Here is a 13,355-nt window from a genome sequence, read left to right on the forward strand (position 1 = left end):
TCGATACCTATTCGGTAATTCCATCAGACACCAGCGCCTTGTTTTTAAGAACCCTCTTGTCGGACACAAACTGCGACCGAATCGAATGTCAGCTACATTCTTGACGTCCTCAACCTTTGCCCTCATGTCGACCCCAACGTGAAAAAAGAAGACAAAGTAAATCTTTTGCTCAAAGGGATCGCGAATATTGCTTTCAACTTACCCGTGTCTAAGGATAGTTCAACCAATGACCTAATCAAAGAGTGCCGCTGATTCGAAGAGTGAAAGAGTCGCTGCGTCACCAAGATATTCTTGCGGCTTCTAAACACAGCCGTTACTTCATATTTCGAGGACATCAGCCGCTATGCAGTCAACCGCCTATACCAACGAGAGCGTAGTTCACATCGTGCCTCGAGAAATTGAGACAGCGTCTCCACCATATTCTCTAACGCGCCCATCTGATAAATGAAAACGATCCATTGATCTAGCAGGTTGTGAGGGAGAGGCTGGAAAACGTGGGACTGCATCCCGTATGTTCGTTGACGGTACCTTCTGTCAGTACCATAACACGTTCTCCTGCACCGGAAAAGTTCGCTGCTATCGTGATTCTGCTCAGTTGAAACGCAGGACGACAAGCTGATCTGTTTTCATTGCCATGGTGTAGAACATATTTCTCGCTACTGTTGTTCTCGCACCTATCTACCTTGGTCGTTTTCTGGCTATCGAAGTGACGACAACCACAAGTCACTGCAGTTTGGCGCTCGTGGTGGTGGACCGTGCAACTGCGCTCCTGCCACACCAGCCTGACGTTCTACCCGTTCGTCGTCCCAGCATGACCGTTCTCCAGGTCACCCCAGCACCGCCACTATTCGTCGCCACAACCTACTGAACGTCCTTTTTTGTAAAACTGAGCTATGCAGCTCCTGGAGGTGACGCTTCATTAGATTCCTGACCTGAAAACTCTCTGCTGTCTCTTACTACGGGCCAGAACTGGTTACTCTAGAAGTAGATTGCCTTGCTAGTACTGCTCTCCTTGACACCGCCGCACATATTTCAACTCGCAACTCTTCTCTCCGTGCACGGTTTAATAACGTCCCTACGCCAACCGAGCTCCCATTCGTATGTGTCGCTAGTGCAGCGACTCCGGCTGTGCTCGAAATGTGCACCGCACGTGTGAGGTTCACTGACTGCCAAACGTCCGTTCTATTTCACGTTCTCGCTCATTTTCTTCATTACAAATTCAGACTTCATTTCTTGTGTGACCACTCTGCTGTAATTGACTTCTCAGCCAGCGTTGTGAAACTTCACTTGCCTGCAACCCCCGACGCGTCGAAGATGATCCAGAATAAGCTTTTGTGTGCTGAATTTGTTCACCTCCCACCACAAGTCTTAACATGTGTCACTGTTGAAGCGAATCTCAGTGTGTCGTAGGGAGATTACGTTGTCTCTCCCTCTGCTGCTGTTTTATCTGCCTGCAATGTCTCCTCTCTGTACACTGTTTTACTGTTACAGCGAATGAGACGTGCCTTCCTCTTGTGAACTTGAGACTGAGCCCTCAACTCCAACCACAAGGCAATGTTGTTGCCACTCTCTCACCATTGCGTGAGTGCCAGATCTCATCAATGTCACCTGAACAGGCCGCAGTGATCCCACCGAACCCGCATAGTATGACGTAGTCACATCTTCTACATTGCACAAAAATGTAACCAAGATAAGTGCCTCAGACCTGCTGCCATTGCAGGTCAAAGACCTCATGGATCTCCTTAAGACCTCCGAGCACGTATTTGACTTAGACGGTAAGGCCTTAGGAGGAACCTCACAAAACAAACACCGCATAGATACCGGTGATGTAGCTTCAATCCACAGGCTTTTATATTGAGTGTCAGCACTAGAGCGGCATATTATTGATTAGGAGGTCAATAAGATGCTCAAAAAAGGAACCATATAGCCTTCTTCGAGTCCGTGGGCGTCTCTTGTAGTCTTATTTAAAGAAAAAAACCTGGCGTTTTTGTGTGAAGTATCAGCTTTTAAATAAGGTCACCAAAAAGGATGCATATCCGCTTCTTCGTCTTGATGATTAGACTGCCTTTACGATGCAACCTATTTCTCTTTGATAGACCTACGCTCCAATCACTGAAAAATTGCCGTGGACGACCTCGATTGGGATAACACCACCTTTGTAACGCCTGACGGTCTCTACAAGTCAGAGTAAAGCCATTCGGCTTGTGCAGCGTTCTGACCACGTTTGAGCGGATGACAAACACGCTTTTGCGCCACTTTATGTGGTCAATGTGCCTGGGTTATCTGGACGACATGATAGTGTTTGCCCTTACATTTTATTCTCACCTCGAGTAACCTTCCTTCAGTCATTGAGTGTTTCGTGTGGCTCGGTTCCGAATTCATTCTTCAAAATGCCATGTTGGGCATCGCCGATTTTCTATTCTAGGGCATCTCGTTGACTTATCCTGCATCTGTCCCGATCCCGACAAGGTTTGCGCTGTCCTCAATTTAGCCATACCAACTTGTGCCAAGGACGTTCGAATTTTCGTGGGGTTATGCTCATATTTTTGACAATTCATCGGAAACATTGCAGAGGTCGTACGACCCTCATTGGTCTTCTGAAAAAACATGTGTCATTGGAGTGTAATTCTGATCAAGCTACGGCTTTTTGCCGGCTCATAACACGTTTGATCATGCCACCGATTCTCGCCCACTTCGACCCGTCCGCTCAAACCAGGGTACGAACTGATGGTATACCACCAATGCCACTATAGTGGCTACAGTATTGGCGTAGTATTAGCCCAGCGTCAAATTGGGTCATGATCGAGTTCTTGCGCATGCCAGCCGGCTTTTTTCTCCTGCCGAAGGCAACTACTCTTGTATGGAGTGTGAGTGCTTGGCGCTTGCATGAGCAGTTAGTAAATTTCATCGGCCTGTCATTGTTAGCACAAATTATCACACTCTATGCAGGCTTTCAGCCCTCAAGGACCCGGAAGGGCGTCTTGTTCGTTGAACTATGTACCTCCAGGAATCAACGTACACAGTGAATTACAAGTCCAGCCGTTTACACCAAGACGCCGACTGCCTCTCTCGGTACCCCGTAGACGCTCCAGATTTCGGAACAGAGGATGCGTTCATGAGTATTTTCTCGCTCTCCATTTCCGGCAACAAGGGCGGTGAGCAACGGCGTGACGTATCTCAACGAGATCTAGTCAACCACCTGGATATTGGCTTGACGGACAGTTTGGTTCGAATGTTCGTCGTGATGGAGGGCATCTTGTACCGCTGCAACATGCACCCCGTAGGACAGGGATGACTACTCGTAGTACCCACTCATATGCGCTCGACCGCGCTCCAGCAACTACATGATGTACTAGTGGCTGGCCACCTTCGTGTAGCCGGCACGTACGACCATGTCCGCGACGCTTTTTCTGGCCTGGAATCTACCGGTCATTACAGCGTTATGTATTGGCCGGTACAGCGTGTACCGGGGTGTAGAGCTGGCCACAAAAGGCCAGCTGTACACCCCACCGGGCTCCTTCAAGCGATCGACCTACCTCCCGAGATTTTATATTGTGTTGGCGTCTCTCTGTTGGGCCCTCTGCCTGTTTCTACTGACGGTAACAGGTAGGGCGCCGTCGATACAGATAATTAGGCCTGTTTTGCCGTTACGAGATTTCTCCCAAGCAGCTGCGCTACAGACATCACTGACATTTTTATCCAAGACATCATCTTAAATCACGGTGCTTCTCGTCGACTGGTCACCGACCATGGTCACTATTTTTGATTTAATGTATTCGACGACCTACTTCGTTCTTTCGCAACCAAGCACAAGCTTACGACGGCCTATCATGCCAAAACGAAGGGCCGCGCAAAACGTTTAAAGTGTACGCTCACTGACGTGCTCGACCTGCACGTCTCGACTGATATTCCTGAGTGGGACATTGCACTACCCTTTGTCACTTTCGCTTATAATAGCTCGCGCCATAACAGTGCTGGATATTCCTTCTTTTACGTTTTCTATGGATGAGACCCAACAATGGTACTTGACACGCTTGTACCCTATACTGCCCACCTGTCCACAGAATTTGCTCGCTGCGCTTTTAGCAGAGCCAAGAAGGCTCGTCAGATTGCCCATAGATGCCTCTAGAACTCGCAGCTCCGCCAAAAACAGCTATTACAGCAACCACCGGAACATCCACTTTTAATCCGGGTGACTTTGTTCTTCTGTGGATTCCCTCGCGGCATGTTGGCCTGGGCAAAAAGCTACCGAGGTACTCCGGGCCTCACAGTGTGCTACGGCAGGTAACTGGTGCTACCTATGAGCCTCTCTAACCCTTCGATGCTCTCCACATCTTCCGACATTATCCACGTCACTCGCCTGAATCCGTCTCTCTCGTCCAACACCTGCTATCAAGTGCCTGGTTGCGCTTTAGCCATCGGAGCGCGATGTTATGAGGTTGTGGCTACCTTTATGCAGGGTTGTGTGAAGAGGAGGAGGACGACGTGTTGGTGTTCAAAAAATACAACAGTTGACATCTTGACTGCTGGACTATTTTTGTACTCCAAAGAAGTAAATAAATCCGCAACAATATTAACAAAGGAATTATATTTGTAAGTTTCCTATTCGCGGCGAAGGGCAAGATCAATGAAGAAGCCACCGTAGGACCAAACGGAAAAATAGTCATCAATGACGACCTTCAACAAAATTTGCTTTAACAGCGAAAGCGGATGACGAGAGGGCCGTTAGCAATGACGCAGCTTTGTGTAGAAGTAGCCACCGTTGAACTGTCGCCAAAGAAACCGCAACGAATATGCACAGGCCCACTAACGGAAGGCATGCTGCAGATGCCTCATGCTTATTGAATCCTCTACGCGGCAAAAGGTGACACGCTTCCCACGTTGTAACTGCTGGCGTCTTGTGACAGAGGTGCTGTGCTCGATCCTGACACGCCTGCCGGCTCGCTGCTGGCTCACCGCTTCTCCCAGACAGACAGAGATATGTGGTGCGGAGGAGACGGACAATGTGTGGTTACTATTATGACACCCATGTGAGGAGACACAAAAGGAACACATTATGCCAGGCTTTTCTGCGCCTCTCCTTGCTTGCTGTTAGATTTATCTAGGTTTTTGGGAACAAAACATAGCTCTATATATGCTTGGATTGACTGGCTTCACAGAGCCGCCATAGTTATCTAATGACTAAGGAATTCAGTTGCTGTACCGCAGGTCGCGGGAATGAATGCCGGTCGCAAGCTTTTTTGACGTAGAGAGAAATGGTCGAGGCCAATGTGCTAAGATTTAGGTGCACGTTAAAGAACTCCGAGTGGTCCAAATTTCCGGAGCCTTCCACTGCGGCGTCTGTCATATTCATATCGTGGTTTGGGACGTTAAATTCCATCAAATATTATGGCTTGCTTTGCTGCTTCTATAATTTTGCCCGAATAAGCAAAATGTTTCCTTGTTCTCCCTAAAACGAAAAATGTGTTGAAAGAATCTGCATGATGACAAAATTTACATATTGCCTTTCGCTGAAAGCATGAATTGGCTGTTTCATTGGTGAAAGTTGCGTTTTAGTCGGGTTCAATATGAACAATGTATAAAATTAGTGACTTCTTTTCTGGTAAAATAAAAAAAAGTTGAGTTGGTCCGCAAGTATTTTGATGCAGTACATGCCTTTTATAGGGAAAGCATCAATATTGGAATGTAGATCTTAACATTAAAAAAAATCAATGGAAAGAGAGAACATTTAGCTACATCTTCTGCAACTTTATAGAATAAAAAATGGCACTAATGTCGCTGCAATTCTAAAACTGCAGAACATGCATTTGCCGAATCCATAACACTAATGAGGCGTTCAATTCGCGGGTATACTCTGAGTAATATTTTAAATGACGGTCAGTCAAATCATACTTTGTCAACTTCGGAAGGCTTCCACTTCTTACTAAACTTGAACTCTAAAATTTTCTTACACTTGAGTATTTCGATTGCAAGAAACTACCACGCTTTCTACTCCAAGTACTAGTGAAGGCATCGGAATAGCTTTTTGACACAAGTTTTTGGCTAGTCGCGAATAAATGCTACTATAGAAATCACACGGTATACAATATTGGAGTGGTGGTAATATTGTTGAAAAGTTATGGCTCATTTTCGAGTCTGCCTTATCAGGCCCTGTGTTTCCAAAGATAACACTCAACAACTCATATTGTGCATTTGTTGTAACCGCACTGTGCTGTTAGCGTCTTGCGAAAGTATTTACTGGCGTTTAGTAACGCCCAGAATTACCCTATCCGGCGCAATGTTCGTGGTGCTCGGCGGCTGACCAGAAAGTCTAGGGTTTGACCTGGAGCGTGGCGGTCGCATTTTGATTAAGACGAAATGCTAGAGGCCACCGTGCCTTCCGATATCAGTGTCGGTGGAAGAGCACCGCAGGTTTGAAATTTAGGCAGGCCTCTGCATCTTCTTGACTTATATCAATAGCGTAGTTTCTCGCACCCAAAACCATCTTTGTAATTCCTCCTAGTGTATATCAACATGTTCCTTTTTTAGTGTTATTGTGATTACGTTCAAAAAAGATTACGGCTCTTTTTTTTAGTGAGTGTGAAATGCATTTTGAGACAAAGATAATACAAAATGGAAGAAAAGACTTACTTTTAACAGATATTGTGATTGTTGTAACGCTCCGAAAAGTCTAAAAAGGCAGTTAGCATTCACTGCTGAATGAAATATTTTTTTAATGTAAATCATTTTCTTAATTCATCCCACAATGTGTAGTTCATGTTTGTCGTTTCTATAGCATTGTCTGTGGCTGCTTAGATATGCGCAAACGTGGAAATTCTTTGTCAGTTATATTTGATCTTGCTCTTGGTTGGAGAACAGGTATCATTATTTCATACTAGGATTCTTTCTTACTAGCATCCTGAATTTGACGTTTGTGGCGTGTAAACGTGTGCTGTGGTTTCAATTTATTTCATTCTTTATTTAGTCATCAGTGATTATAAATCGAATAGGAGCAGCCAAAAAGTACCACGTTCAAGTTAAATGACATACACTTGTGTCGTGGCTAGTGTTTTGCTATTTTTGCTTGGAACACCAAGTGAATAAAGGGAATAAGGCCAATTAAGCAGTCGAAAATTTACGAAGCGTTCGGTGTAATGACATGAATTATTGAGTTCAGAAGATTTCGTGCATATTGAGCATCGTCTGACAGTTTGACTGGCTGTATTTACCTGAATGATCATTGTAAGATAGTTTACAGAATACTCACTATTCCTCATATTCAGTTGCCATTTTATTTCATCTGTAGGTAATTACTACTCATTTGAAGACCTGTTATTTACTTATGGGGATGGAGACTGCGGCATCTTCTTCGTAGCTGGTTGGGGTAGAAGAGGTAAGCTGATATATTTTAATGCTATTCCGGTGGTGTGAATAGTGCAATGGCATGAAAGAATAACTTGTAAGTGCTTTCTTGTGGCTCCTCCGCAATAACGTTGTGCTGAAATAAGGACACTTCTGTGAGTGGCACGTCTGCACTGTTTTGTTGCACTTAACAGTCCCGTTAAAAGAGTGGGGGGTGGTTTTTTTTGGTCATCGACTCATCATTTGCGTTGTCATTAGCCATTTATGTCGTACTTTTGTGGTTTAGACGCTTTTTTGTGCTGTTCTCATGTAAGGCTGTGCAGGCATGGCACTGCCTCACATGCGATGGAGATAGGAGATCTAGTACATGCCCCCCTATATATATATATATATATATATATATATATATATATACTGGACTGATCTACTGGACTATATATATATATATATATATATATATATATATATATATATATATATATATATATATATATATATATATATATATATAGTGGGTGTAATAATTCAATGGGCCAGTTAGTCTTCGTGAAGGTATGGGATATGGCACAACGGGAGCGTTGTCAACAAGGATAAATATATTTATTTCCCAACAGTTTCGGGAGGGGACCTCCCTTCATCAGGGGATGAGTTATACTAACATGAGTTTCCAAACTTCCTTGCTGCCGCGTCCCTCTCGCCTTGAAAGACGTTTGCGAGAGTGAGAGGGAACTGGAAGAAGGGAAAAAAAGGAGAAAAAAGACGAAAAAAGAAAGAAAAGAAAGAAAGTAAAAAAGAGGAAGAACCACTGTCAACACTGAGAACGAAGCCAACTGTCCGTCTACATCCACCTACGGTTCATATCACGTGCTGTTCAGTTCTTGGCGTGAATCGGGCCACCCAAGATTGTCGCCGCGGTGCCGGGAGGGTCCGGGACAGCGTGCCTAAAGAAAGGGGTTTCCCCGTAATTGGTCGTTCGGCGGGCGGCGGGCGGTGTGTGTAAAGGAAAGGTTTCTTGTTAATGGGTCGGTCGGCTATTTACCTTTAATCTTCGTCCGTTTCCCTTCAACGGTCATGAAGTGGTAGACGAACGTAAAAACTTTGTATGTGCATGTGGAAAAAAAAAGACAGTGTACACGTACGAGTCAGTCAGAAAAAAGCATGGTCTCCAGCTATCAATCTTTGTCACCAATTTTCTCCTGGCTTACTTCTCGGAGGCAGTTGAGTTTTCCGGGGTCCTCGTTAATACCGGCTACTAATGTACGAAATTTGAAAATAAAATATGCCTCACGCTGTTCGCGCTCGCGTCTGTTTGAAAAACCGGACTGCAAAAGAGTTACGCTAATATTTTCAAAACTGTGGTTTGGCAGGCGCAGATGTCTAGATAAAGGTAGCTTCGGCAGTGAAGTGGCGTGGTACCGGTGATTATTGAACCGCAGCCGAAATGGCGTGTCTGTTTGGCCGATATATTCTTGTCCGCAGATGTTGCAATGTAGCATGTATATTACGTTACTGGAGTCACAATTAAGGCTTTCAGTTATGCAGAATTTGAAATCCGAGAAGTTCGCTTTGGATTCACGTGTTGTGAGCATCTGTGGGCATACCTTGCATCGAGATTTTCCGCAGGGATGGCACCCTGATTGAATTTTGGGGGTGTTTGTTTTTTGCCCTGACAAGAATGTCCTTCAGATTTTTATCCCGGCGGTACACCACGTGAGGTGGCTTCGCGAAAATAGAAGTTAGTCGTTTGCTTTGCCTCATTATGTTGAAATGGCGGGAAAGTATGTTGTTGATTCGTTGCGCTGATGAGGAGTAAGTTTGTACAAGGTTCGTTTGGGAAGTCGTTTTAGGTACTTTGTTTGGTCCCTTAATTATATCATTCCTGTTCACGTTGCGAGCACGTAGTATGGCATCGTCAATAATGTCTTCCGGATAATTTTGTTTCAATAAGGACTGCTTTAGGTGTTCCGCGTGTCTGTCGAATTCCCGCATATCGGTGCATATTCTTCGGTACCGGTAGGCCTGAGAATATGGAATACCCGTTTTGCAATGCTTTGGGTGGCTGCTGTTGAAATGTAGGTACATTTGACGGTCTGTAGGCTTTTTGTAAAAGTTTGTTGACAAGCGGTCATTTTTGACCGTGACAGTAACGTCCAAAAAGTTAATGCTAGTTTTGGAAATTTTGTGCGTGAATTTTATTGACGGGTGGCATTTGTTAAAATCCTCTATGAAGCGGAAAAGACTTCCCTCATCATGGTTCCATGTCATAAAAATATCGTCTAAGTATCTTCTGTAGTAGAAAGGTTTCAAGGTGCGTCCCTCAATGAATGGGATTTCAAGTGAAGCCATAAAGGTGCTCGCGAAGTTTGGGGCCATTTTCGTGCCCATTGCAGTGCCACTGACCTGAAGGAAATGCTTGCCGTTGAACTCAAAATGGTTATAATTTAGTACAAGTTCAAGAAGTGTGAACAGTACCTCGCCACTTACACTAGTTGATGAGTCAGATTTTACATATTCAGAAACCATAGCCGCTATTCCGTCATGGCGGGGTATGTTGGTGTACAGTGAGCAGACGTCCATGGTCACCAGAAAACTGCCGCCTGGGATGTCGAGACTTGAAGTTTCGCAGATGAAGTGGTTTGTGTCCTTTAGGTAATAGGGAAAATTTGGGGGGATGTTTTTCATTAAGGAATTGATGAATTCTGATATATTTTCTGTTGATGTGCTGTTACTGGATACTATCGGACGTCCCGGATTACCTGCCTTGTGTATTTTGGGGAGCAAATAGAATCGACCGGGAACAGAGTGGGCCGGTAACATTGCTTTTAACATTTTGCCGGTAATTTTCTCGTCCCGGCGGAGATTGTTTAGGGTTACTTTTATCTCCCTTTCAAATTCGGGAGTCGGGTCCGTTGGAAGTTTTTTGTAGAATTTTGTGTCTGATAGCTGTCGTTCCCCTTCCTTTAAGTAGTCCGACGTATTTAGAATTACTATGCAGCCTCCTTTATCAGCCGGTTTGATAGTAATTCCAGTGTTTTTTCGTAGTTCATCGAGTGCCCTTCGTTCTGACTTTGATATGTTGTTTCGAAATGGCCGATTTTTTCCATACGCTCTGATGATATCTTTTTGAACTGCTGATATATACATATCGAGGTGTTTGTCCCTCTGCTCACCCGGACACCTTGATCTGTCTCCACCAATCACTCTATTCTCGTTCGTACAGTCCTTGCGATCATGAAAGTATTCACGGAGGCGGAGATTACGCGCAAAGTTATCGAGGTCTTGGTACAGTTCAAATTCATTGAATTTACCGGATGATGGACAAAAGGTCAAGCCTCTCGACAAAAGTTGAAGCTGAGCGGGTGTGAGTGTTGTGTTTGACAGATTGAGGACATTTTCCTCATAAGTTTTCGGCTGCTCTTGGCTATCACGTGGCACGGGAATTTCAGCGTCATATTCGAGAGTAAGGATGTTTTGATTAGGATTGCACTGTGGTTCTGAGTTCTCATTTTTCTCCTCAAAGTTAGGTTGAGGTACGGGTGGTCCCAGGTGTTCTTGTACGGCCTCATTCCTATTTTCCTGTTGCAGAGCAGTGGAGCTACTGCAATCCCGCTTGAATTTTCTATCTTTTACTACTGAAATTTCGCCTCTCTTCTTTAGTTCATATCTTTCAGGTTCTCTTGCCTCATGCTCTCCGAGATTAGATACCAATTTCTGCGTGGCCTCCGTGACACTGTGTTCGGCGGCCTTACGCTCACAATGGTCCGCAATGACCCGAGTCAGTTGCAAGGACGCTTCTAGTAATATTTTTTCCCACTTCCCCCTTTCTGCTTCACTTAGTGTAGACATTGAGGGGTTGCAGGCTAGGCGGAGACCCTTAGGTGCAATTTCGTGAGATAAATATTTGTTTAGTTGTTCTGCGTGTTTTTCGTATTGCACCCGCTTTTCAATGATTTTCCTGATCGATAGAAATGATTGGGACCATGCGTGTTTAAGACTGCCCGTACCTTTTGTTTCCCCGTGTCATTTGGAAGCCGCGCCTTGGTCTTCGCCGCATTCGTCCGCCTGGTGTTGTAAGGCCTCGCTGGTGGGAGTGGCGACGTCGTCACTGCTGGGACCCTGGATGGCTCTTTGTGTCCCTCGGCTCCTGGTGGGACCCGCTGGCTCGCTGGCTTCGCTGGTGGTAGTGGCGACATCGTCACTGCTGGTGCCCTGGATGGCTCTGTGTGTCGCTCGGCTTCTTGTTGTTGAGGGGGCTTGGCACTGGAGTTGTCCGTGCAAGCGATTGCCGCCGATCTCCATGCCGCCGACGTCCATCGCAGCTGCACCCTCGTGTGCTGTGCCAGTAGCGCGACCCCCTCGAAGCTTGCATGTAAGCCGTCAGCAGCCAGGAAGCGGCGCAGCGGGAGTGTTGAGAAACCATGTTCGACGTAATATACGCCTGCTCCCAACAACCCGTAGTGGCAGAGACGGCGGGCCTCTCTGCTGAATCGCTGTACCTCCATATTAAACTGATTCATTGATCGCCAGTTCGAGTCCCGCCGTCGGCGATTGGGTGCGCGAGGTAGTGGCAGACTAAGATGCAGTGTCTTGATGTTCGGGCGCATCTGCCTCATTCGCTTCAATGCCTCCCTCAACGAATCCAGTGATCTTGAAGAGCTCGTCTTCAGGATGTCCGTGGTGCCCACATGCAGAAACAACGTGTCCACCCGGTGAGGTAGGTACTCAAGTAGCGCCGGAATGTCCGAAAACATAGCACCACCATAGGAGATGAAGCACGGCGTCGACGAGTCGTTCGGGCGGAAAATATTAAAAAATATTGAAAATATTAGCGTAACTCTTTTGCAGTCCGGTTTTTCAAACAGACGCGAGCGCGAACAGCGTGAGGCATATTTTATTTTCAAATTTCGTACATTAGTAGCCGGTATTAACGAGGACCCCGGAAAACTTAACTGCCTCCGAGAAGTAAGCCAGGAGAAAATTGGTGACAAAGATTGATAGCTGGAGACCATGCTTTTTTCTGACTGACTCGTACGTGTACACTGTCTTTTTTTTTCCACATGCACATACAAAGTGTTTACGTTCGTCTACCACTTCATGACCGTTGAAGGGAAACGGACGAAGATTAAAGGTAAATAGCCGACCGACCCATTAACAAGAAACCTTTCCTTTACACACACCGCCCGCCGCCCGCCGAACGACCAATTACGGGGAAACCCCTTTCTTTAGGCACGCTGTCCCGGACCCTCCCGGCACCGCGGCGACAATCTTGGGTGGCCCGACACACGCCAAGAACTGAACAGCACGTGATATGAACCGTAGGTGGATGTAGACAGACAGTTGGCTTCGTTCTCAGTGTTGACAGTGGTTCTTCCTCTTTTTTACTTTCTTTCTTTTCTTTCTTTTTTCGTCTTTTTACTCCTTTTTTCCCTTCTTCCAGTTCCCTCTCACTCTCGCAAACGTCTTTCAAGGCGAGAGGGACGCGGCAGCAAGGAAGTTTGGAAACTCATGTTAGTATAACTCATCCCCTGATGAAGGGAGGTCCCCTCCCGAAACTGTTGGGAAATAAATATATTTATCCTTGTTGACAACGCTCCCGTTGTGCCATATCCCATACCTTCACGAAGACTAACTGGCCCATTGAATTATTACTCCCACTGACCTGAACCATGGCTGCCAGTACATCATGAACGGAGCGTTTGTCGCGGAGATATCCAAATTACCCTACGAAGTGTGCCGTCATCGGGGACTCAATCATGCGGTACGTCCACACGCACTTCAGCGCGAACGACTCGTCGACGCCGTGCTTCATCTCCTATGGTGGTGCTATGTTTTCGGACATTCCGGCGCTACTGGAGTACCTACCTCACCGGGTGGACACGTTGTTTCTGCATGTGGGCACCACGGACATCCTGAAGACGAGCTCTTCAAGATCACTGGATTCGTTGAGGGAGGCATTGAAGCGAATGAGGCAGATGCGCCCGAACATCAAGACACTGCATCTTAGTCTGCCACTA

At 45.9% G+C, this 13,355-nt stretch overlaps 1 protein-coding gene across 3 annotated transcripts in view; it reads left to right on the top strand.

Annotated features, from left to right (window-relative positions):
* LOC142794151 (uncharacterized) overlaps nt 1-13,355 on the top strand; it is a 73,222-nt gene that overhangs the window by 37,753 nt on the left and 22,114 nt on the right. For 2 of the 3 annotated variants that reach the window (XM_075885865.1, XM_075885867.1), the window contains exon 4: nt 7,286-7,372. The exons of the other annotated variant lie outside the window; for it this stretch is intronic. In XM_075885865.1, coding sequence (XP_075741980.1) covers nt 7,286-7,372 — 87 coding nt within the window. The remainder of the gene's footprint in view (nt 1-7,285; nt 7,373-13,355) is intronic. 3 annotated transcript variants of the gene reach the window in all.

This window comes from Rhipicephalus microplus, unplaced genomic scaffold (assembly GCF_043290135.1).
Source record: "Rhipicephalus microplus isolate Deutch F79 unplaced genomic scaffold, USDA_Rmic scaffold_379, whole genome shotgun sequence".
NCBI classification, from domain to species: Eukaryota; Metazoa; Arthropoda; class Arachnida; order Ixodida; family Ixodidae; genus Rhipicephalus; species Rhipicephalus microplus.